Below are 26,976 nucleotides of genomic sequence, written 5' to 3'. Positions count from 1 at the left end.
AGGATAACCCTCCGAGGTTAACACTATTGTCTACCACTCCTTTGTTCTTAATTAATAAGCTTTGTTTTTTAGAGCAGTTTTAGATTCACAGCAAAATGGAACAGAATGTACAATGATTTCTTTTTTTTTTTTTTAATTTTTTTTTTCAACGTTTTTTATTTATTTTTGGGACAGAGAGAGACAGAGCATGAACGGGGGAGGGGCAGAGAGAGAGGGAGACACAGAATCGGAAACAGGCTCCAAGCTCCGAGCCGTCAGCCCAGAGCCTGACGCGGGGCTCGAACTCACGGACCGAGAGATCGTGACCTGGCTGAAGTCGGACGCTCAACCGACTGCGCCACCCAGGCGCCCCTGTACAATGATTTCTTATATACCCTCTGCCCGTTCCCCCACCCCCAGATTCCCCCCCCTCCTTTGTCAACATCCCCTGCCAGAGTGGTATGTTTGTTATAGTGGTGAACCTATGTTGACACATCAGTACCACCCCAAATTCATAGTTTAGTTGAGAATTCATTCTTGGTGTGGTACATTCTTTGGGTTTCGACAGATGTATAATGACATGTGTCCACCATTGTAGTTCCGCTGGCCTAAAAATCCTCTGTGCTCTGCCTATTCATCCCTCCCTCTCTCTTAATCATTGTTACTATCTCAGTAATTTTGCCCTCTCCAGAATGTCTTGTAGTTGGAATCATACAACTGTCTTTAAAAAACAAAACAAAACAAAACTTTTTTAACGTTTATTTATTTTTGAGACACAGAGAGAGAGTGTGTGAGTGGGGAAGGGACAGAGAAAGAGGGAGACACAGAATCTGAAGCATTCTCTAGGCTCCAAGCTATAACTACAGAGCCCAATGTGGGGCTTGAACCCACGAACTGTGAGATCATGACCTGAGCCGAAGTCGGACTCTTAACCGACTGAGCCACCCAGGCCCCCCAGCTTATTTCTTTTTCAATGCCGAATAAAATTCCATTGTCTGGTTGTACTACAGTCTATTTACTCATTCACTTATTAAAGGACATCTTGGTTGCTTCCAAATTTTGCAATTATGAATAAAGCTGCTATCAGTATAGTGAGGGTTTTGTGTGAACATAAGTTTTCAACTCCTTTGGGTAAATACCAAGGGATTGTGGGATTGTATGGTAAGAGTATGTTTAGTTTTATAAGAAACTGCCAAACTATTTTCCAAAGTGGTTCTATCATTTTGCATTCCCACCAGCAATGAATGAGACTTAATGTTCCCTTACCAACATTTGGTGTTACCAGTGTTTGGGATTTTGGCCATTTTGATACATGAGTAGTGGTATTTCATTGTTGTTTTAACTTTCAATTCCCTAATGACATAAGATGTTGAGCATCTTTTTATATGCTTGCCATTTATGTGTCTTCTTTGGGGAGGTGCCTGTTAAGGTCATCTGCCCATTTGAAAAAAACTTTTTTTTATATTTACTTATTTTTGAGAAAGAGATAGAGCATGAGCTGGGGAGGGACAGAGAGAAGGAGAGAGAGAATCCCAAGCAGGCTCTGCACCACCAGCCCAGAGCCAGACATGGGGCTCCATCTCACTGACTGTGAGATCACTACCCAAGCTGAAATCAGGAGTTAGATGCTTAACTGACTGAGCCACCCCGGCGCCCTGGTCTTTTGCCCATTTTTTAAATAGGTTGTTTGTCTTATTATTGAGTTTTAAGGGTTCTTTGTATATTTTGGATAACAGCTTTCTATTAGATGTGTCTTTTGCAAATATTTTCTCCCAGTTTGTGGCTTGTCTTCTCATTCTCTCAACAGTGTGTGTCAAAGAGCAGAAGCTTCAAATTTGAATGAAGTCTAGAGTTTGTCAATTACTTTTTTTCATGGATTATGTCTATATTTTGTATGTTAAACATATTATATACTGTATTCTTACAATAAAGTAAGCTAGAGTGGTGACTGAGTGGTTCAGTCAGTTAAATGTACGACTCTTGATTTTGGCTCAGGTCATGATCTCACAGTTTGTGAGTTTGAGCCCCACATGATTCTCTCTCTCTGCCCCTCCTGTGCTCTCTCTCTCTCAAAATAAGTAAAATAAACTTAAAAAAAAAAAAAAAAAAAAAAAAGAGTTGTGTGCTCCCAACTGATCCAGCCAGGCCCTCCCAAAGAACTTTTTAACTTTCCTCACAAGGCTGGTCTACTGACAACAAATTTTTTCAACTTTTGTCTGAGAAAGCCTTTATTTCTCCTTCACTTTTGAAGGATAATTTTGCAGAGTACAGAATTCTAGGCTGATGGGTTTTTTTTTTTTCCTTCAAATATTTGATATTCCACTCCATTCTCTTCTTACTTGAATGGTTTCTGAGGAAAAGTTGCATGTCATTTTTATCTTTGCACCCCAATAGGAAATGTGGTAATTTTTTGTTTGCTTGTTTGTTTGTTTTGTTTTTTGTTTTTGTTTCTTTTTGCTTCTTTCAGGACTTTTTCTTCTTTGAATATGATATCTCTAGGTGTAGTGTATTGGGCATGTATCCTACTTGGGCTTTTCTGAGACCTGGATCTAGGTTGGATGTCTGACATTAATTTGGGGAAATTCTCAGTTACTGTTTGTTTAAATGTTGCTTCTTTTCCTTTCTTTCTTTTCCTTCTGGTATTCTCATCATGCATATGATACCTCTTCTATAATTGTCTCATAGGTTTTAGAAATCCTAATTTGTTTTTGTTTTTTGTGTTATTTTTTTTCCAGTTTGCCTCTTTTTGCTTTTCAGTTTGGAAGTTTCTCTTATAGCCTCAAGCTCAGAGACTCTGCTCAGCTGTGTCTAGTCTATTAATGAGTCCATTAAAGGCAGTCTTCCTGTTACAGTGCTTTTAATCTCTAGCAAATCTTTTTTCTTCTTCCTTAGATTTTCCATCTCTTCACTTACATTATCCATCTGTTCTTACATGCTGTCTACTTTTTCCATTAAACCACTTAGCATGTTAATCATAGTTTTAAAAAATTCCTGATCTGATAATTTCAATATATCTGCTGTATTCTGACTCTGGTTCTGATGCTTGTTCAGTCACTCCAAACTGTGCTTGTCACTTTTTAGCATGCCTTGGAAATTATTGTTGAAAAGTAGGCATGGTGTCCGGGGTAAAAGGAACTGTGGTGAATAGCCCTTTAGCAATGTGATGCTAAGGGGTGGGGGAGGGGAAGCATTCTGACTGACTAGGTCTCAGTCTTTTGGTAAGCCTGCCCCCCTGGGCTGTGAACTTCAACAGTACTTTTCTTCAGTTTCTCTCCACCTTATGTAAGGGAGAATGGCTAGAGGAGTTGGGTACTTCCCTTCCCCCAGGTGGGTTAGACTCTGCTAAGACTTCAGCAGGTTAGGCTCTGGTGAAATAGTTTCTCCTGAGGGCAGATCTCGTTAAGAATAGAATGCTCCGGCATCTTCAAAATGGCTTCTGTTCTTTCTGCTAGAGGAAGCCCCAGGTGATTTTTCTTTGATATTCACTGTGACAACTTGGTAGAGCTCTTGGAGGTAACTTACAAAACTGTGGAGTACCCCCCCTTTGCCCCCCATTGTCCCCCTGAAATATTTCACTCCAGACTTGCCCTCACTGAGCCTCTAGCAATTTGTCAATACATTTTAGGTGTTCCTACGCTGGCACTGCTTCCCAAGAGGTTTGAGCTTGTGGGTTTCTACTCCAGTATTTTGTATATCTGTATGTCTATGTCTCCAATTTGAGGGGCAGTGATTTGGTCTGTGACCTCGCTTCTCTGACCGATTTAAAAAGAACTGTGGCTTTTTCAGTTTGTTCGGCTTTTTACTTTTTAGGACAGAGAGATAACTTGTAAATTCCTTGCATGCTGGGCCAGAAACCACGTATAAGGAAACCAAGGCACAAACCTATTTATTAATTTGATTAAGGCCCCCAGCTGGTATGTGGTACAGCCAGGATTTGAATCTAGGTAATCTGGCTCAAGAGTCTGTGCTCTTAACCACCATACCATTGAGGAAAACAAGCAAGTTGGGCAAGTGGGCAAAGGATGAATATGTTTTCTTACCATGAGATTGATTGTTCACGTCTCTTAAGCTACATTTTCAAAAAATGTTCCTTAAAGGAAACAAGTGTCAGAGGGTTGACTTGTAGTAGATACAATCAGTAAATATTTTAGAGTGAAAACAAAAAAATCACTGCTAAACTGACCACCTTTGCAGATGACGGTTCAGTCTGCGTCCATCTTTAGGGACAATACACAAATATTACGTATTTAACTTTTTCACTTAGCATTATATCATGGGGATTTCCCCATATTTCGATATCTTTTTTACAAAGTACATTTAATAGCTGTATGTTCTACGTTGGTGATGTACTAAAACTTACAAAAATAATATTCTCTTATTGTATGGCATTTGATAATTATGGTTTTTCTCTTACAATGGTAGATAATGTTCAGCAATTGTTTCCCTTCCTTTGAGTAATTTCATTCAAGACAGCTCCATGAATGTGTTTATTGGGTCAATGGGTACAGATACGTGTATAACTATTGCTGACTTTTGTCATATTGGTTTCTAGAATGGTTGTACCAACTTTCTGGGCTTCCAAAATGGTATAGTGATATAAAATGTTATATATACATATGTTGAAAACCTCTTACATGCAAGTGCAGTGTCAATACAAGAAGGCTCTAAAATGGCACCACTTCCATAAATGGATGCATGACGTTTTTCCAGATACTCAGTTTATATTGCATCTAGCCTGGCATGTAGGAGGCATTTCACAGATAGTTATTGGATGGATAGATGGATAGGATGGATGGATGGATGGATGGATGGATGGAGGACATCCAATTGATTCCTTCCAATCAACGTACAGAAAGTTAGTGGCAAAATTGAGATGATACTCTGATTTATAAAATAGAGCTCTTTCTCCTGCTATCCCTGTGGTTTTACTGCATTCACCAGTATGTTTTGTATGCTTAGTATGTGCAAAATGCTGTTCTAGAAGCTGGGGTCCTAGTATCAATAAAACATAGCTCCACCCATCGCTTACCTCACAGTTTGATCGAGAAACTCACAGACTTCTCTGGATCAAATTCTCATTCGTAAAATTAATGTAGTGACCTCAGAAGTCCCTTCTAGTTTCTGAAACTCCAAATTTCCCAATTCTAGATATTAAGACTCTAGAGTAAGATTATTTCAAAGAATAATCTAAAAGAACTGGTGGTTCAAGATAATGATAGGTCTTCTCTATTTTCTCTTTGCTTCCTCCTTTCCTAACCTCCTGCCTTCTTGCCTTCCTTCCAACCTTCCTTTTTCATCATGCAATGCATACTAAACAGCAGATAAAATTCAATGTTAGGAATAAGATAAGTCCTCTTCTCTTAAAAAGTCTACAGTCCAAAGTGGGAAGGTTTTTTGAAGAAGAATAGTTTAGCAACACAATAGTACTACACACAGTGTTCATGTGTATGTGAATGTGATGTGCTTACTCTAATATTCTACCTAAAACTTAAATTGAGTGGTCTCCAGTATTAAAGCAGAGGAGGGAATCTGCTAAATGCTTCCAAAAGTTCATGGAAAATACCATTGAGTCTTGAAGGTTTATCTTGGGAGAAAATACTGGTACCGTACTTGCCAATATCAAGACGAAAGAGAACAAAGGCAAATGGACTCACCACTTCTCTTCTTCTACTTGCACTCCTACGGACTGGAACTTACTGGGTGCTTTATTCTCCCCTGTTTTCTCAGGCTCTTCAGCATCATCCACCTGAAGAAATAATCAAATAAGTAGAGGTGCCCATTTTAGTCGTCTTGCTTGAGAAACAAATGTCACATTTTGTCAGAAACATCTGCAGTACTGCTGGAATGTTTTGTGATGTGTAGCCTTTTTATTCAACATTTATATGTTTGATGAGGGCCATCACTACGCTGTTGGCATGTGCTTTGACTCTGCTGACCTTAGTAAAATGAAATTTTGTGTACTCCCCAGATAAATGTCTATGATGGCTCCTAAGATTTGTAAGTGGTGCTTACCCATGAACACTACACTAGAAAGGAATACTTACTTCCTAGAAGCATGTTCTTGGAAGTTTTGAATTTGCAGACAACAAAATACAAAAGAAGAAAGAAATTTCATTTATTGTAGTTAGAGTTGTTGATATTGAGAGATTTAGGTATCAACTTTTTAAGATAAACTGTATAGTATCTTCATTTTTTCCCCCTTAAACTAAGAAATTGACTTTCAGTAACAAGCCATGATTCCTAAATAGCTATGTATAGACTACAGCTCACATAGAAAATGTATCTTTACTCATTTATTTATTTGTTTATTTATTTATTTTGACAGAGAGAGAAAGAGAGCATGCTTGAATAAGGGAGGGAAAGAGAGAGAGAGAGAGAGAGAGAGAGAGAGAATCCCAAGCAGGATCCTCCCTGTCGGCACAGAGCCAGATGCAGGGCTGGATCTCATGAACCTTGAGACCATGACTGAAATCAGGAAACCTTAGCTGAAACCAAGACTTGGACACTTAACCAACCGAGCCACCCAGGTGTCTTGAAAATGTGTCTGTATTTAAATGAGAAGCTACATGACAAACCTAAATTTGAAATAAATGTTAGGACTATTCAGAGCAATTAGATTCTTTTCTTCTTTTTTTTCTGTGTATTTAATAGATTTCTTTTTCTAAATATAAAAGTACCTTAATGTAAGTTACATGAAATTAAAATATGTAAATATATAACGTAGAAAGGTAAAGCCCCCCAAGAATCACTTTCAAGCCTTTGAAGCATTTTTGTCCATCTATTAATATGTGTAATATATATGTAATTGATTATTAATACTAAATATATACAGATGAAGTTACACTATATATATTTTTTCTGCAATTTGCTTTATTCATTAATACTGCTATCCTTTGGGTATTAGATCACGGCAGTAGATACAGCTCTATCTCAAGTCTTTTGTTTGCTACATAAATATTCCCTTTAATGACTACATAAGCAACATGGGCAACATGGGTAATTTTCTCCTTGTTGCTATTATCTAGTATTACAATTAATATTGCACATGTATCAGAACAATTAGAACAATTGTGCAAATGTTTGGGAAAAATCCTTAGAAGTTGAAATGTTAAATAGAAAGGTGGGGAGCATATTCAATAGTAAGGGATATTAATTGCCAAATTGCTTTTCAAAGCATTTATCATCTTGCCATAATTGGTGTATGGGAATATCCATTTTCCTATACATTCACTAACACTAAATATGGCAAACTTTAAAATTTTTGCTAATATCACAGGTGAAAAATATTTATTGGCCTCTTGTGCTTCTATCTGTAAATTGCTTATTCATATCCTTTGCTAGTTTTTGTGTCCTTATCCTACTGAGTTCTTTTTTATTTTCTTCAGAAGAATTTTTTTAAATGTTTATTTATTTTTGAGGGAGAGACACATACAAAGTGTGAGCAGAAGGGCAGAGAGACAGGGAGACAGAATCTGAAATGGGCTTCAGGTTCTGAGCTGTCAGCACGGAGCCCGACACGGGGCTTGAACCCACCAAGGGTGAGATCATGGCCTGAGCTGAAGTCTGATGCCGAACCCACTGAACCACCCAGGGATCCCATTATTTTTAATTTTGTTATTTGTAGAGCCTGTATCTTATGACCCTTCATCACTCTTTCTTGGTTATACATACTTTAAATATTTTCTCCCAGTTTATCATTTGTCTTTTATTTGTTTATTTTTAAGATTTTATTTTTAGGTAATGTCTGTATCCAACATAAACTTGAACTCACAACCCAGAGATCAAGAGTCCCATGCTTTACCATTTGAGCCAGCCAGGTACCCCTATTATTTGTCTTTTAAACTTTGCTGTTAATTGTACAGAATCTTAAAATTACTATGTAGTGAGGGGTGACTGGGTGCCTCAGTTGGTTAAGTGTCCGACTTTGGTTCAGGTCAGGATCTCAGAATTTGTGAGTTCACTACTATGTAGTGAAACCTTTTATGGCTTGGAAAAGCCTTCTTTACCCCTAAGCATATTTTTTGTTTTTTAAATTTATTAAAAACATATTTTATTTATTTATTTTTCAGAGAGAGAGAGAGAGAGAGAAGAAGGGGCAGAGAGAGGGAGAGAGAGAATCTCAAGCACAGTGCTGAGCCCTAATGCTGACCCAAATTCATGAACCGTGAGATCATGACCTGAGCCAAAATAAAGAGGTGGCCATTTAACTGACTGAGCCACCTAGGTGCCCCAAAGACCACCCCTTTTTAAAATTTATTTATTTATTTTGAGAGAGAGAGAAAGAGAGAGAATGTATGCATGCATGCTCATGAGGGAGAGGCAGAGAGAGATGGTACCCTGAGTGTATTTTTTAAAGTTCTCTTGTATTTACTTTTATGCTTTCATTTTTCCTTTTCATAATTAGGTCTAAAATCCATTTTCCTGAAATGTCCATGTGTAAGAAACAAAGTAGAAATTAAACATTTTTCCCCTATATGGATCATCAATTGATCTGGCTCCTTTTATTTACTAATTCATCTTTCTGATCTGAGATGCCAACTTTATGTTCTACCAAACTTCACCCATACGTTCGCATGTATATAGCCCTGTTTTAGGTCAATTTTATAATAAATCTTGATATTTTCTATGGCATAACTCTTCCTGTAATTCTTTTTTTTAATGTAATTTAAAAAAATTTCTAGGTTATTTTGGGGTATTAACTTCTAAATACATTTAACATCAAATTGTCAAATCCCTTCTCCCAGCTTCTACCCAGTGATAAAAATCACATTGGAGTTTCTTTAAATTTTTGTATACCTTTTTGTTTTGTTTTGTTTTTTGGTATGCTTCCCGTCCAGCACAGAGCCCAACATGAGGCTTGAACTCATGACCTGAGATCAAGAGTTGGACACTTAACCAACTGAGCCACCCAGGTACCCCTTTTCTGTGTAACTTTTGGGAGAATTGCTGTCTTTACACTATGGGGTATTCTCATGCAGGAATATTGCATAGTTTTCCAATCAATCAGATCTCTTATGTATTATATAAGGGAAGGTTTTAGATTGTTTTCAGATAAGTGTTATACATTCTTTGTGAAGCTCAATCCTGTTACAGTTTTTGGTACTAATGTGGATGGGCTCATTTTCTGTTTATCAGTGATATATAGAAAACTTACTGGTTTCTCTGTATTTATATTGTATTCTTTCACTCTACTGAATTCTACTGATTTTTCCAGTGATTTCCATTAGATTTTCTAAGGGGACATGCGTATTATCTGCAAATAAAAGCACTTTTACTCTTTCTTTGGAATGTTTACACCTCATTTCACATTCTTGCTTTGTGTATTGGCTAATAAAGGCAAATAGTGCTGAATAAATACATGAAAACAGGAATCTAGATCTAGTTTCTGAATCTAATTGAAATGTCTTTACCATTTCACCTTTATTTTTTTAATGTTTAAAAATTTTTTTTGTAATGTTTATTTATATTTGAGAGAGAGAGACAGAGCACGACCAGGGGAGGTGCAGAGAGAGAGGGAGACACAGAATCTGAAGCAGGCTCCAGGCTCCATGCTGAAGCATAGAGCCTGACACGACGCTCGAACCCATGAACGCGAGATCATGATCTGAGCCAAAGTGGTATGCTTAACCAACTAAGCCATCCTGGCACCCCTATTTCTTTTTTTAATTTTTAAGTTTATGTATTTATTTTGAGAGAGAGAGCAAGCAGGGGAGGGGCAGAGAGAGAGAGGGGAAGAGAGAGAGAATCCCAAGCTGTGCGGGGTTGGCAGCACAGAGCCTGACTCTCACAAAACCACAAGATCATGACCTGAGCCAAACTGAGTCACCCAGGCACCCCCAGAATTATGTTTATTTGATAAAATATATCAAGAATCTTGATATTTTTTCTTGTATTATTAAATACTTTATTTTTTAAAAAGTATTTATTTTGAGATAGAGAGAGAGCATGGGGGAAGGGCAGAGAGGAAGGGAGAGAGATTGAGAATCCTAAGCAGGCCCAGTGCTGTCGGCACAAAGCCCCAGTCGGGGCTCAAAATCCCAAACCGTGAGATCATGACCTGAGCTGAAATCAAGACAGACACTTAACCTAGTGAGATACCCCGGCGCCTCTATTATTAAATACTTTAAATGAAACAAGAATTATTTGCTTCTTGAAGTTTGGGAATTTTCTGTGAATTTATCCTGGTGTGTACCATTTCAGGGAAGTATATTTTTTACTTTATTTGGCAATGTATTCTATGGTTATTTGATTTCTTCTTGCTGGTTTTATACTTCCTCTTACATTAGTAATACTAATTTACATGTACGTCTATTTTATTTAGACCTTAAAATTTACCATTCTAAAATTGCCACAAGAATTTTTTTTTAATTTTTTTTTTTTTTCCAACGTTTATTTATTTTTGGGACAGAGAGAGACAGAGCATGAACGGGGGAGGAGCAGAGAGACAGGGAGACACAGAATCGGAAACAGGCTCCAGGCTCTGAGCCATCAGCCCAGAGCCTGATGCAGGGCTCGAACCCACGGACCGCGAGATCGTGACCCGGCTGAAGTCGGACGCTTAACCGACCGCGCCACCCAGGTGCCCCAAGAATTTTTTTTAATGTTTATTTATTTTTGAGAGAGAGACAGAGAGAGAGCAAGTGAGGAAGGAGCAGAGAGAGAGGGAGACACAGAATCTGAAGCAGGCTTCAGGTTCTTCAGCACAGAGCCCAACACGGGGCTCAAACCCATAAACTGCGAGATTATGACCTGAGCTGAAGTCAGATACTTAACCGACTGAGCCACCCAGGTGCCCCACAAGAATTTTTTATAATTTTTTAAAAAGCTTTCTTTTCTTTAAAAAAAAATTTGTTTTTAATGCTTATTTTTGAGAGAGAGAAACACAGAGTGTGAGTGAGGGAGGGACAGAGAGAGAGGGAGACACAGAATCTGAAGCAGGCACCAGGCTCCTAGCTGTCAGCACAAAGCTGGATGCAGGGCTTGAACCCATGAACCCCAACACTATGACCTGAGACAAAGTCAGACACTTAACCGACTGAGCCACCCAGACACCCCTATAAAAGCTTTCTCATTTCTGGGGCATCTGGATTCTCTCTCCCTCTCCCTCTGCCCCCCCTCTGCTCATGGGTGTGCTCTTTCTGTCTCTCAAAAATAAATAAACATTATTTATTAAAATTTTTTGATTATTTATTTATTTTTGAGAGAGAGAAAGACAGAGCATGAGCAGGGGAGGGGTAGAGGGAAAGAGACACCCAGAATCCGAAGCAGACTCCAGGCTCTGAGCTGTCAGCACAGAGCCCAACGTGGGGCTCAAACTCATGAACTGCAAGGTCATGAATGACCTGAGCGGTGAGTGGAAGTCTGGCACTTAATAGACTGAGCCACCCACGCGCCCCTAAATAAACAGTTTTTTAAAAATGGCTTTCTCATTTCTAATATTGTTGAATTTTGTTTTCCCTGTCAATCAGACTTATTTTTTTTCCCCAAAGAACTGATTTTGTATCAATCTGACTTTAGCTGTTTTGCTGTTGCTCTGTTTTATCTTCCAATGCATTTATCTCTACTTTCATCATTAATAATTCCTTCTAAATTATTGTTCTTATCTAGTTTTGTGAATTGAATGTTTTGTTTATGTTGCAGTATTGCTTAACTATGAAAGAACTTAGGGCTATGGATTCTGAGATCATAGGTATGGTCACAACCCACAGTGATGATTTATAGGACTCTCATCATTTATTTCACAACAATCTTGAATTTCCTCCTTCATCCAAATGTTATTTAGAATATTTTTTAATAGTTTCAAGTGGTTAGCTTTTGTTATCTTAGTGTTAATTTCTAGTTTTAATACATAACAGTTGGGAACCATGACTATAATATCTCTTCTATGTGGAATCCATTAAAATTATCTCTGGAATTTTGACTTGAGATACGTCTCCCTAAAAATCTCTTCCTGAATATGCATTCATTCTGATTTCAAGGACATCAAAATAAAGTTTACAAAGTCTGAATATACTGAGTACATTTAAAGAAAAAACTGGGGAGCTGGGTGGCTCAGTCGGTTAAGCGTCCGACTTCAGCTCCGGTCACGATCTCGCGGTCCGTGGGTTCCAGCCCCGCGTCGGGCTCTGGGCTGATGGCTCAGAGCCTGGAGCCTGCTTCCGATTCTGTGTCTCCCTCTCTCTCTGCCCCTCCCCGTACATGCTCTGTCTCTGTCTCAAAAATAAATAAAAACGTTAAAAAAATTTAAAAAGAAAAAGAAAGAAAGAAAGAAAGAAAGAAAGAAAGAAAGAAAGAAAGAAAGAAAGAAAGAAAGAAAAAACTATTCATGACATTGTTAAAGAATGGCAAGGTACACTTTCTTCAGGGGGCCTATTGTGATCGGCCAAGGGACCGCAGCAGGATTTGAAGTGTGGGAGAGAGATGGAGCTTAACTCCAAATGCAACACGAAAAAGTGGGAATCTATAGCCAAGAAGCAGGGTCGGGGGTTGTCAGTGGTGGAAAATTACAGAGAGAAAACCTCAGGGATGAGAGAAAGCCTCACAGGGACCTTGATAAAGGCAGGCCGGGTTGATCAGACATCACTGGGGGATGACAGAGGATGAAGAACATGATCAGATATCCAGGGGATTCTGGCTAAACCGATTTAGCAGGATTCTCACTGAAATGGGGTGAGAAGATGCAAAGATCGACACAGAAGCACAAAAGTCGAGGCCTAGTCAGGAGAATTCAGAGCAGCCTGACCACAGTCTGGTCAAGGACAGACTCATTATCCATACTATCTGCACAGCTTTCCTTCATTGGTTTAAGTCCAGTGATTACAAATCAGAGATGATGTGACCTCTTTATTTCTCAAGGCCCTCTTTTAATTAATAGTAACAACTCACTTGGTTTGTATCATTCCAAAGGACTCGGCTTGGCAGTCGGACTCATCTTTTTACATGGGCCATAACACATATCTCTGTACATTTGGACAGGCATTACAGGAAATAAGTAAGTAAATCTTAGGAGTGCCATCTCAAATAACTAAATTTTCATTTATTTTTAATTCAGAAAATGAGAAAACAATCACATGTTATGCAATGTGAAGATTAAGCTTCAAGCTCTTTTAGGTTGTTTTACAAGGTAAGTTAAATGGTCATGGAGGGAAGTCACAACCTAACATCTGGAGGTGGAGGGGTCAAGGTCTAAAGCTACTATGTGAAACTCATCTGGAGCTGAAGATTACTCTCGAGAGACTAAAAGATGGTGTAACCTTCCACTGCTACTGGCTACCTTTGGGGAAGGGAGTAGGAATCAGAAGTAGAAAGAAGTAGAAAGAAGAAGTACATGGGATGCCTGGGCGGCTCAGTTAGTTAGGGGTCCGACTTCAGCTCAAGTCATGATCTTGCAGTTCGTGGGTTCAGGCCCCACGTCAGGCTCTGTGATGACAGCTCAGAGCCTGGAACCTCTTCAGATTCTGTGTCTGATTCTGTCTCTCTGCCTCCCTTGCTCGTGTTCTGTCTCTCTCTGTCTCTCAACAATAAATAAATATTAAAAAAAAATTTTTAAAAACAAAAGAAGTACAGAATATTTTGTTTTGTATACTTTCATACTTAATGAATCCTCTTTACAACAACAACACCATATGCATATATTACTTATTTTGTAATTTGAAGGGAAAAAAAATTACCCTTAACATTACCCTTGACTTTTTAGAAGACATACAACTTTGCTCTAAACCTGAAGCAACCAGTTACCCTCTTCCCATCCGCCCACCACTAGACCACCAGAAAAAGCACCAGATAAAGTAGTTGACTTGAGTTTTGGAGCCATATTATAAAAAAATACATACTTCAAGATATTCTAGAATCATAGTTCGTTCCATGAGATGTTCCCACTAGAACAGCATGGGAACCAAGACTACAAATTCACCCTACCCATCTTAAGCTTTTTAATACACTTGCTCATGGTTTATTTATTTATTTATTGGACAAAGTGCCTTTTTCTGGTAACTTACTTATTGTCCAGCATCTCCAGGCCCATATTCTGTATCCCTCTGCTTTGTGGCACGGGGGCCAGGAATCGGCAACTACATTTCCCAGGCTTCGGTGCTGGCCAGCTTCGAGTTATATTCTAACAATGGAAGGTGGGAGGAGAGAAGGGACTTTCTTCCTATTTCCACCTCCTGTGGGCAGTGCTCCAGCCCGAGTGCACAGCTTTCAGCCGCTTTGGCTCACGCACCAGATGCACTGCTCCCTGGCACGTCCCAGCGCCAGCTGACCACACCTGCCTCGGTGGTCCGAGGCTGGCTACAGTGGGGACTCTCCCCTGAGCTCCTAAATTCTGGGAACCCCACCTTTCCCTTTTTGCTCCCTTAGTTCTGGTTGGCACTGGTAATTGCTTAGTCCATCCCAGTATTGCTCTTTCAGCCTTTCCAACATTATGTATCAAACTGCCTCTGTTTGATAACTGAGCATGGTTTCTATTTTCCCGAGTGGGATTCTAACGGGTTCCACATGGCTACGCTCACGTCAATGAAAAATGCTTAGAGTGTCAGCCAAAGTAGGATGCTGCAGCTTTACTGTATGGGGTAGTAGCAAAATTACCCAATGGAACTCTTCCTGAAGATGCATGGTAGCTATTTCCCATAAGAACTATGATCCTCAAGGCAGAAAGAAAGCGAGAAAGAAAGGAGTCCGGGGTCTCAAGGATGGGAATGGAGGGCATTGTACGCTGTGCTCCAGCCCCACGCCACCTATCTAAACCCACAGCTGATTTGTATCAAAGTGTTGTCATCTTCCAAGGCTCAGTCATTGTATGTACATTTATCTTTGTGACCTTGACGCCCTTAGATCCCCAAATGGACAAATGTCACCACTCTTACATAGTACTTAGGGTAATCCACTTAAATTTGTGAAGTGACTCTCAAAATGTTTAAAGAAATTGCAAAGTAATTACATCTCCATCCTGAAAAAATTAAGGAAGCCCTTGGCAGATGATAACATTTCAGCATATTTGGCTAATTATGGTTTGAAGGGAAGGTCAGGTTAATAATAACAACTGAATCTAATATTTGTTGGGCCCACTACACTTCGAGCCTTACGTATATTATATCAGTCCATTTTTTTTAATTTTTTTTTTTTTAACATTTATTTATTTTTGAGACACAGAGAGACAGAGCATGAACGGGGGAGGGCCAGAGAGAGAGGGAGACACAGAATCTGAAGCAGGCTTCAGGCTCTGAGCTGTCAGCACAGAGCCTGATGCAGGGCTCGAACTCACGGACCGTGAGATCGTGACCTGAGCTGAAGCTGGGCGCTCAACCGACTGAGCCACCCAGGTGCCCCTCAGTCCATTTTTACTACATCCTATAAGGTACCATGTGGAATAGTGACCGTTACTGCCAATTTCCAGATGAGGAAACTGGAAATATTACGTATTTGGCCTAAACTCACACAGGTTGCGAAGTAAATGATTTTAGTATTAACTATTCGTCATGGATTAAATTCAAAACATTGGGAAAGGTTTGGAAACTCTGACCCTAAAGAAGTAAATGGTGGGAAAGAGTCCAAGATCCTGGTGTTCTACGTTTTGGGGATTAAGATTTAATTTAGAGAAAAGTGTAATGAAATTTGGTGACTATTTTACGCCTTGAATTTGTACTTATTGATTATTCTCCATCAAAGAAGTGGTGTAGCATGGTCACATTAACCATCAAGGTCCAATCTAGGCTCTGTCAACATAGGATGTGTGGCCTTGGGCAAGTCACTCAACCTCTCTGTGTCCTCATGTATACTGTAGAGATGGTAATCCCACTTATGCCCCAGGGTTGTTGTAAGGGTAGATGAGACCACCACATCAAGTACTTAGTACTTCCATATAATGTCTACAGTAGTGAACAGCGTGAATGGAGGAAAAGGTAGAACCATTTTTTCACTCACTAGAATATTCAAACATTTAAGAAGCGCGATGGTCTCTGAAACAAAACTCTTCTCCCCAACACTATATGTGGATTTCAGAGTAGTTCTATCTTACTGGGTGAAACTAACAACACAATATTTGGTGGATTTCATGTGTATGAATGCTTTATTCTGAGTAAGAATTATTTGGAGAAAAACCTCTGAGACCAATGGGCAGACCTGGGAGGTGATTAAGATAGATAAATAGATAGAAGCTTTTATTTTTTTTTTTAATTTTTTTTTTCAACGTTTTATTTATTTTTGGGACAGAGAGAGACAGAGCGTGAACGGGGGAGGGGCAGAGAGAGAGGGAGACACAGAATCTGAAACAGGCTCCAGGCTCTGAGCCATCAGCCCAGAGCCCGACGCGGGGCTCGAACTCACGGACCGCGAGATCGTGACCTGGCTGAAGTCGGACGCCCAACCGACTGCGCCACCCAGGCGCCCCTAGAAGCTTTTAAATAAAATGAACAGTAAGACTGACAAACAACTATCTTTTTTTTTTTTTTTTTTTTTTTTTTTTTTTTTTTTTTTTTAGGATTTTATTTTTAACTGATCTCCACACCCCACATGGGGTTGGAACTCATGGCTCTGAGATCAAGAGTCATGTGCTCTACCAACTGAGCCAGCCAATAATTGTCTGTAAAATATGCTATTTTTAAGTGCAAAATGGCAAGATATATAATAGCCTGAGGTATATACTAACCTCTGGGTAAAAAAGGGGAACAAATCAAAATATGTATTTGCTTGAATATGCACAAAATAGGTCTGTATGAGATGCAAATATTGGTTGTATTAATTTCTTCCTGCAAAGAGCACTGATGGGCTATTAAATAAGAATGGGCATTGGGTGGGGAGTGCCTGCGTGGCTCAGTCAGTTAAGTGTCTGATTCTAGAGTTCGGCTCCAGTCATGATCTCACGGTCATGGGATTGAGCCCCGTGTCCGGCTCCGCACTGAGTGTGGAGCCCACTTAGGATTCTCTCTCTCTCTCTCTCTCTGCGCCTCCCTGTTTGCATGCTCTCTCTCCCTCTCTCTCAAAAAATAAACGTTAAAAAAATAAGAATGGCAGGGAGACTAGTCACTGAATGCCTTTTTATAACCTTTGAATTTTTAGCCAGAGGAATATATAATCGATTGAGAAATGATGTAAAATACAGAAGAAACTGAACATTAAGGAAGTAGAAGAAAACTAACATGACTGGGTGCCAGTTATGTGCCAGATAAGGAAGGTCAATTTTTCTTTTATCCTGGGTAAAATATACACAAAATGAATCCTTCATCTTAACCCCTTCTCAGTGTGCAGTGCCCACAGCATTAAGTACATTCACGTTGTTGTGCGACCATCACCATCATCCACGTCCAGACTTCTTCCATCGTCCCAAATGGAAATTCTGGACCCCCCGGGAAGCTGAAATTTGTAAACTCAATCCTCAAAATAATCCTGTGGGGGACAGTTAAGGAAACAGGCTCAGGAAGATCACGTCATGCGCCTGGGACAACACGGAATGCCGGCCTCTGCTCTTCCCTACTCCTTCAAAGCTTTTGGGCAGTAGGGAGAGCAGTTAGTTCCTGGGGGGAGGCAGGGGCAGGCATGGGGGTGGAGGCTGGCTTTGGGCATGTGCCTCCTGCTGTGTCGCCTAGTATCATGCACCAATGCCACAAGTTCTTTTAGGAAACTTGACAATGTGCGCTATGGTAACCTGTAGGTTATATATATATATATATAAAAAAAGCATTTGACTCATTGCTACTAGACAAATATTGCCCTTTAGAAGTGCACTCTGCAGAATGCACTGTGAAAATAAATCATCGTGAAAACCTACCCCACGCCTGGTTGTTAGATGTGCCTTAGAGTTGGTTCATTGTGAATAGATTTATTGGCCACCACGTCAGGAAGTTATTATTCAAAGGGCACCTGCATGATATGGCACAACAAAAAAGGGAGAAAAGAATGACTCTTCTCCATTGAGAGAAGGAAATTTCTAGCTGGGTAAGCCAAGCTGAACAGATGTGAAAAACAAGAGTCGGCTTGATCTTATCTCTGAGCAGCAGAAAATTCTGGGCTGAACTGAGAAGCCTGCTGAATTATCTACCATTTTTTGAAATGCATGATTAAATAACCAACAATTATGCTGAGACTAATGCACATTCTTTGCTCATGATGCTGTGGTGTGAGTGATCGCTTTCTACATGACCAGTCACTTTGGTCTTCCTCTCCCTCACTCCCACATGTATGAGAAGTGATTCACGTTTTTGTTCTCATGTGGTTCCTCAACAGTGCTGAACATACTGTAACACAAACCCATAACCCAGGTCATTCTTGGATGTCCACTCCTTTTTTGAGAATCAAAACGTGCATTAGGAATTGAGGGCACTTTGTGTTTGATTGTGTTTGTTTAATTATCCTAATGCTTTGAGTCACACATTCAATTTAGAGAACAAAAAATAATCTAACTTAGGGAACAAAAATAATCTAATAACGCCCACAGACAAAATATCTTCATGATTTTTAAATTCACATCTAACAATGTAGGAGTTCCAGAGCCAATCATTTGAAACTCTGGTCCCGCACGTGGCTCTGTCGTCCAAAAGGGGCAGACGGCACATCTTCTGGAAAAACAATAGTGTTACATTTCTTGAATTTTGGGTCCCTATTTCAAAGGACAGAAAGGCAGGCTGTTACCTGTATCCCAATGGAAAGGCATCGATTTTTCTTAAAGTGATCCTTCTTCCTGTCCTCTGTGGTGACAGTGGCTATGGTGGTCGTGGTAGTGACAGTGGCAGGGTTGTTGCTCATGTGTTGACTTGCAGGGCCGTGGATCTGGGCATTTGCAGCTTCGATGGCAGCTGTCAGAGCCTTCATACTGTCCAGGCTCTCCGTGGAGTTGCTCAGTCCAGACTGGCTGATAATATCTCCTCGCTGGCCCTGTCCATCCATGTAGGCATCCTGGGCAGACTCTGTGCTACTCTGGGCTGTGATAGAAATGAAAGGTTTCGTGGTAGTTCTGGGTGGGACTGGAGGTGGTGTCTTCTTATATGTTGTAATGCAAGATGACACTGGAAGACAGTGAAAACAAAGACACTGTGATTTCTGTGTGGGTTTTAATTTCTGTATTGTAACTAACATCCACTGAGAATCAGGGCACATGAAACACACGAAGACATTGAACATGAAAACAAGTCCATTGATTGAGTAAGTGAGATCCCTGCTTAGAGGGGATATTTGGGCCTCCTATGAGGTGACATACCCAGAAGACTGAGGGGGAAAAAGACTGAAAAACACCAACCTCTGAAATGGAAGTTTCTGAAATGGAAATTAAATGAATCAACATAAAATAGCCATCTGTAGAAATCTTCGCAGGCAACAGTACACCCAGAGAGATAATACATGTGTAGATAAACCCAGGGTAGTGTCTGCCTTCTCAGGAATATATTAAATACAGCTAATGTTAAACAAGGTAACTCATTGGAGAAGATTGCGGTGTTTGATAATAAACATTGAAAAAGGAAGGAGGAAAGCAAAGAGTTGTGAGCAAGTGTGATCTAATCCTAACAACAGTGGGAAGCACGGGGTGGGGGGTGGGGGTGGTGGGGGGAGCTGTTGGGGGTGGCTGACTCAGCTGTCTCAGCTTCCTGGAGCTCTGGTTTACTGGCACTTGGTTTCTTCCTTTCTTTCTCCCTCCCTCCTGTCTCTCCCTCTTTTCCTTCCTGTCTTTGTCTCTTTTCTCCCTCCAGCCCTCTTCTTTCTCCTTTCCTTCCTTCCTTCCTTCCTTCCTTCCTTCCTTCCTTCCTTCCTTCCTCTGGATAGATGCTCACTATAGAAACTACTCTTCTGAATTTTTTTGTTGTTGTTGTTTCTGAGCAGAGCTATCTTCTAAGAGGGAATATACTGCACAAAAGTCTCCTCTATTATAGTCTCCCTTGTTTCCAAATCTGTGTTGGGGGGTGAAGTGTGTGGGTAGCTTATAGGAGACTAGTCCCTAAAATTCTGTCCTTCAAGACAACTTAACCAACTTAGGGGCCTGTGTCTGTGCAGAAAAGTGTCCTTTCTGGACTTGTGCAATTTAGTTGAGGTCCCCCCTGAGGCTCTGGCTAAAGTGGCCTCTGGTCTTCTCTCCAACTCCCTGATTATAACTCTGAGGTTATGTGAAGAAGCCTTACACACTGGTTTTCAGCCTTGTATTTGTGGAGCATGATGTACAAAATACAGATCAAAAAGAATGTTAAAGTTTTCAAGTGAATTCCCTGCCAGAAAAGAACAATTCCTTAACCAACTTTCTAAAGACTTTTGTTAAGTCATCTTTAAAAATGATTCAAATTGGGGTTCCTGGGTGGCTCAGTTGGTTAAGCAACCCACTCTTCTTGGCTCAAGTTATGATCCCTCGGTTAGCAAGATGGAGCCGTGCATGGGGCTCTACACTGGTAGTGGGAAGTCTGCTTAGGATTCTCTCTCTCTCTCTCTCTCTCTCTCTCTCTCTCAAAAAAAAAAAAAAAAGCTTTGAAAGATAAAAAATAATTTTAAAAAATGATTCCAACTATTGTGTTTCCATCACTTTCCCGGCGATGCGTTTTCCAATCACAGCAAATGGTCATTCCTTTCGCCAGATCAGCTACTCCCGACCATACAATCCCAGCTCTGGTTTGAGCCACCACTTTGGCCACTCACTAAATGAAATACTTGCTTTAATAGTTAGGATGTTTCCTGAGGCCACTCAAAGGAAGCATCCTATAAGGAACAACAAACAGAAGGATCCTATGATGCTGTGCTGCTGTTCTGCTGCCCTGTGATTTGGAGTAATTTCCTTAGTTGTGAAAGATATAAGGACAAAACTATTTTGCTATTTCCTAGGAATTACCTGATGCAACATGACAATATCATATATGCTCTGGAAGTGGGGGTAATGTCAACAATATAAACGTAGCCACCACTCAGTGACCCAGGATGCATGATTGCCATTGGCTCACGCGGGGAAAGTCTTCTGCCTAAGCTTAGTGCATGAGCGATACATCCTTTAGTTTGAACAGAACTCAGCAATTCCCAGCCCAAGGTCCACAGCTTTTAGCTCAGGCGCTGGAGAGGTAATGCGACCAGTGGAGGCTCCCAGCGTCCGCCTGCAAGGGGCGGAGCCAGGAGCAGAGGCTGGTCTCAGGTTCTCCCACTGGGCTCCCTTGGAGCCTGGGGCTAAGTGTGCGAACGCGTGCATTGCTGATTTTTCACCTTGCCCAATTTAGTGTCGTGCCCTGCCCCCACCGTGGAGCTACCTCTTGTTTCCCAGGAAAGTTTGAAGGGATAACCCCTCTCGGTGATGCTGAGTCTCAGTTATTCATTGGAAGACAAGAGGGGGTTGATGACCATAAGGAGGATAAAATCAATCTCTCTGTTCGAATCTAGTGAAACCAGATCCTTTTATTACTTCTCCTAAGACAAGTTTTTACAGTGTGAACTCATTATTTTGTTGAAATAATGAGCAATGTTGTATCTTGCTCAGGACATGGGGCCCGCTAGTATTCCATATGGGTTGTTTACGGCTTGTTGTTGGCCAGCCTGCATCCTCTTTCAGTGTGGGTAATCAAAACTTCACGATGTAGCCAAGTAGAGTATTCTTTCATTTGCTGTGATTTACTGGAGACATCTTGCCATGATGTGATAAGTGTGATATGGGGAATATAGAAAGGAGGGTGTCACATTATTTCCAGTGTAGTGACAGGGTTTGGGGACACTCCCCAGGGCCAACTGCAATTTGGTGCCATCTGGTGGCTGTTGTCAGCTCCCCTTCCAGGTCAATAGGGTTCACTGAGTATTTTGATCAATGGGGACCTTCAGGATGGTAGCAACAATGCTAGAAATCCACTAGGGTTAGATTGAACAGGGACAATCCTGGGGACATGGCTTTCACAACAGGCTGGCCAAGCCCCAATGCCCAAGGAGGTAAGATGTGAGATTGCCCCACCTCCAATAAGGGGCTGAACAGAGGACGGGAATCATTTTGCTACGCGTTATATTCGAGGGGCTTCAGTTTGAGATTTCACTGCGGTGTGGAGCTTGGCACAATTCTGCTAGAGTTATCAGCGTTATACTCCAAGAAGCACCATCTATCAATTATCAACTGGAAATTGAAAAGGAATGCCCATGTCTGCCGGAGAAGACAGGAGATCCAAGATACAACTCACACTTGCCACCACCTCCTTTCTTCTCATGCCTCAATTCGCTTGCATTCGAGACTGCTCCAGAAACTCATACAACCAAATCTCCAATTTTTCCTGGTTATCACTCTTTCATGGTTTTACAGGCTGGGCTCCAAATTCTTTCTTCTCTCCTGAGATTATTTTTTTCCCTAATTCTACTCTCACGATTCAGCACCACAAATTTTAACGTTTAGTTATTTTTGAGAGAAAGAGAGGGAGCGCGCAAGCAGGGGAGAGGCCGAGAGAGAGGAAGACTGAAGCCGGCTCCAGGCTCTGAGCTGTCAGTACAGAGCCTGACGCTGGGCTCGAGCCCACACACTCTGAGATCCTAACCTGAGCTGAAGTCTGACACTCAACCCACTGAGCCACCCAGGCGCCCCCACCATGAATAATTTAGAATCCACTGGAGTCTGAGTGCCAGGAGGGGTGCGGTAGAGTGAGGTTCTAGAAGGTGAAACACAGGTAAATAAATCTTGTTTGGTCAAGACAGAGAAAATGAGTGGCTTATATACCATAAGTGAAACCCTTCTCTTGTTTGAGAGCAACATTCTCAAAACCATGATTTAAAAAGGCAAGTACTCCTTTTATTCAGTGGGAACTTGAAAAGGAAATACTATATGTTAACCATCATTATTGTTGCTTTCCTTTGCCTGACAGGTTTATTTGTTCATTTCAAATAAAATGATTTTTTCCCCTTATTTAGATTCTGATGATTTATTACCCCAGCTCAAAGTTGGTGAAAGGACTCCCATATACAAGAGTCAGCAAGAGAGAAGCTACAGATTTTGATGCCATACTTGCATTCAGAGGATACTGTGGAGAATAGAGACCAGAGACTGGTTTTTACATTGAGTTAAGAAAGTAGTGGAGGAGGATAAAGAGTCAGAGGAGAGGGAGGAGGAGGGGGAGGAGGAGGACAAGAAGGAGGGGGGTGGGGAAGCCAGAGGAGGAAAAGGAGAAAGAGAAGTAAAAAAAAAAAAAAAAAAAAAAAAAAAGAGAGAGATTGAAAACAAATTTCTATCCTATCTCAGCTTCCACCTGACTCTTCAATATTGTCTCCATTTGCATGGAAAGATAATGCTAGTGTTAAAAGCCTCGGGAAGGCCTGTGCCAATAATTATTTTTTTCTGTAGTAGTGAGAGTTTTCTGAACAAAATATCTAGACGTTCTTATCGCTCTGGTTTACCTTTGTGATCAAGAACACACCCGTGTCAAGTGGCCACAAAACAGATGTAGGATCAGACCATGTTTTGTATCTTCTTAATAATACAGTCTGATTGGCTAAGCTAATGGGTCACATACTATAAAGCTGCATTGAGGAATTATTTAGCACTTTCTGGTTACTGAATTTTAGAAACTCTCTCTTTTTTTTTTTTTTTTTTTTTTAGTGTTTATTTTATTTTTGAGACAGAGAGAGACACAACATGAATGGGGAAGGAGCAGAGAGAGAGACACACAGAATCCAAAGCAGGCTCCAGGCTCTGAGCTGTCAGCATAGCGCCTGACACGGGGCTTGAACTCACAAACCCATGAGATCGTGACCTGAGCTGAAGTCAGACGTTTAACCGACTGAGCCACCCAGGCGCCCCTAGAAACTCTTTCAAATATAACAACAAGCCCATAAGAACTACAGATAAAACCACAAAAGGACAACAAAAGAATTCCAAAATATACATGTACATAAAGTTGTACACTAGTCAAAAGATACCTTTATTTAATGTTTATATATTTTTGAGAGAGAGAGAGACAGAGAGCGAGCAACTGGGGGAAAGGCAGACAGAGAGGTTGACACAAAATCCGAAGCAAGCTCCAGGCTCTGAGCTGTCAGCACAGAGCCCAACGCAGGGCTCAAACTCACGAACCATGAGATCATGATCTGAGTGGAAGTCTGACGCCATACCAACTGAGCCACCTAGGCACCCCAAGATATCTTGTTGATGTAAACAAGTTATTCTAAGATATTAACCACAAAGCTAGCTGTGATTTGATCTGCCTTTAGTGGTGGCAGGCTTCTACACCAAAGTCATTGTCAAAGCAATCTTGGATTTGCTGAGTTGTATCAGATGGTCTGCTCTTACTGAGCTGAAGGCCACCAAAGAGAGAAGGCCTGCCTCAACCTACTTTCTGGTTTTTGTTGAGGGCAAAGGTTTTCTGATTTGGGTGATTTGGTCCAGCCAACCACAGTTTAACAAGCCCTCAAAAGGAGATTTAAAAAAAATCAAATGGGTTTAACAGTGGGGTGCTGGACCTGGCTCTTACCAGCTTGATAGTTAATTGTGCATGTCTCTTCCCAAGTCTGTATGTAGTGATATTTCATTGATAGCTTGAAACCGACCTTGGTGTGAATGTTTACACAATGGAAATTAGGAAATACTACCCCTGCCTTAGAGAGACAGTTATTAAGCATTTCCAGCACACCTGTGTGCATAGAGGGGCACTATTCGAAGTATGGTCCACAGACAGGGATCGATTCACAAACTATTTGGTGACTGTATGGTGAGATATGTCATGAAAATCAAAGAATAGCTTTTAGAAACTTGTACAGCAATTCTAAGGACTATCTCATTGGTTGAATCTAACAAAAAGAAGATGGGTGCCCCGTTTTTTAAATCTCCTTTTTCTAGTGATTCATTTTATTGCATTTTTACCAAAATATTGATCTGCAATGGATCGGACATCAAACAAACAAACAAACAAACAAATCCATCACTAGAGATAGTTTGAGAAGCACTGACAGGAAACATTTGCACATCCAGTGGACAGGGCAGAGGTGGTGTGTAAGGATTAAGAACGTATTAGGGAAATAACTTGAAACTACAGGCTATTTTAGAAAGCAGAATGACGTGAAGAGGCTAAAAGAAAAAAAAAGAAACGTGGAAGGATGTACACTTAGGACATAGCGGGTCTACCGCACAAATACAAGATTGTGGTTTTAACATCGGGTCAGTTGCCTATTTTGAAGAGGGTGTGTGTGAGTACAAGTGCGACATCTAGAACAACAGAAGGATGGTTGTGCTGTGTTTCATTCTGGGTTCTTTTCCTTAAGGGGGAAATTGCAGAGTGCTCTGGGGGAAAGAAAAGCCCTATCTTACAAGGAGTAGATTAAGGGAAGCAGATGTTTAGCTTGCAAGAGAAGGAAGACAGAAGGATTTCCAATGATCTCGAAGACTCTTGTGTAGAAGTTGGCGTGGACCAGTTCTCTATGATGCCCCATGGGAAACCACAAAGGCAAGAGCTCAGAGAGGCACTAAGAATAATTCTGTAACAGTCAGTTGTCCAAAGGTGGAATATGGAAACCTTGCTGGGTAGCAGGCTCTTGGTCTCTGGAGGTGTTTAGCACAGACCAGTTCATCCTTTGACTGGGAAGCTATCAAAATTGTACAACCATCTGGGGCACCTGGCTGGCTCGGTGCGATAAAGCATACAACCCTTGATCTGGGGGTTCGAGCCCCATGTTGGGTATAGACATTACTAAAAAAATAAATAAACTTAAAAAATAATATTTAAATAAATTAAAAATTGTATCACCATCTGATGGGGGCCGGAAGTAGATGGCAAGATTTCTTTCAAACCAGATCTCCTGTGGTTTTAGGAATATTAATACAAGCTAGAAAAGAATTTGAGAAGTAGAGACTCCTTGAGAGGGAAGTGAAGTCAAGAGAGGAGGTCAGGGAGAGTTACCAACAAGGCTGTGTGGTAGCAATGACGAATGTTCTGGCATCCTGGGAATGCATTTTGGCACAGATGAGGGCAAGGCTGCTACTAAGAGAAATTTGCTGCTGCGGCTTTGCATCAAGTAGGCCCAGAAGTGCTGAACTGCCAGGGAACTGGAGGCGATGCTCCCCACAGTGATATATCACACAGGCTGGACTCCCCCCACCCAGTGCTGGACACATCAGTGTTCTGGCTTGAGTCCTTCACAGGATAAAAGCACAAACACAGGTGAAAACAGAGATGATAAGATGGAACATTAGTCCAGACTTTTTTTTTTTTTAAAGGAAGCTCTACACCTAACATGGGGCTTGAACTCACCACCCCAAGATCAAGAGTCACGTGGTCCACCAACTGGGCCAGCCAGGTGCGCCTTTAGTCCAGACTCTTTATTATTATTATTATTTATTTATTTTGAGAGAGAGAGAGAGAGAGAGAGAGAGAGAAAGAGAGCGCGCGTGTGTGTGTGTGCACACGTGTGCATGTGGGTGGGGGAGGGGTAGAGAGGGGGGCTGAGAGAGGGGGATAGAGAATCCCAAGCAGGCTCCCAGCTGTCAGTGCAGAGCCTGACAGGGGGCTCCATCCCAAGAACTGAGAAACTGAAATCAAGAGTCTGCAGGCTTAACTGACCGAGCCACCAGGTGCCCGCTGGTCCAGACTTTTGATGTGCTGTTAGATCAACCAAATCGCCAGAGAGTGAATCCTTACTCCGTTTCACACTGTGCTAAGAATTTAAGACATGGTCTTACGACAGAGGAAGCTCTCGCTATCCCCATTTGCTTGATGGTAAGACTGAGGCTCAGAGCAGGTAACTGAAGTGTCTATACAGCTACTAAGTAGTGGAGTTAGCATAACTCACCCCGCCCTCCCCCAAACCACCTCTATTCACCCACCATTAAACACCTTGTCCATGGGGCTCTGGGTGGCTCAGTCCCCTACCCACCTACTCTTGATTTTGGCTCAGGTCATGCTCTCACGGTTTGTGGGATCCAGCCCCCCACACCCCACTTCGTGCCCCCCCACCGCCACCTCGGGTTCTGAGCTGGCAGCTTGGGATTCTCTCTCTCTCCCTCCCTCTCTGCCTCCCCCCCCCAAATAAATTAATAAACTAAAAAGAAACCACAAAAAACAAAAAACAAAACCACCTCGTCCAATAAAG

The 26,976-nt window shown here is 41.1% G+C and overlaps 1 protein-coding gene across 18 annotated transcripts in view; it reads right to left on the bottom strand.

The window, feature by feature from the left end:
- Positions 1-26,976, bottom strand: part of DLGAP1 (DLG associated protein 1) — a 904,837-nt gene that overhangs the window by 49,517 nt on the left and 828,344 nt on the right. For 14 of the 18 annotated variants that reach the window (XM_086682539.1, XM_086682540.1, XM_086682541.1 and 11 more), the window contains 2 exons: positions 18,604-18,977; positions 5,634-5,725 (listed from right to left, as the gene is read on the bottom strand). In XM_086682539.1, the coding sequence (XP_086538665.1) occupies positions 5,634-5,725; positions 18,604-18,977 (466 nt within the window). The remainder of the gene's footprint in view (positions 1-5,633; positions 5,726-18,603; positions 18,978-26,976) is intronic. The other 4 variants (XM_086682542.1, XM_086682543.1, XM_086682553.1 and 1 more) reach the window with 1 other exon arrangement.

This window comes from Puma concolor, chromosome D3 (genome assembly GCF_028749965.1).
Source record: "Puma concolor isolate L17-30 chromosome D3, mPumCon1.1.hap2, whole genome shotgun sequence".
In the NCBI taxonomy this organism is placed as follows: domain Eukaryota; kingdom Metazoa; phylum Chordata; class Mammalia; order Carnivora; family Felidae; genus Puma; species Puma concolor.
Note: the sequence above shows the minus strand (reverse complement) of the source record. Positions and strands in the feature narration are given on the sequence as shown.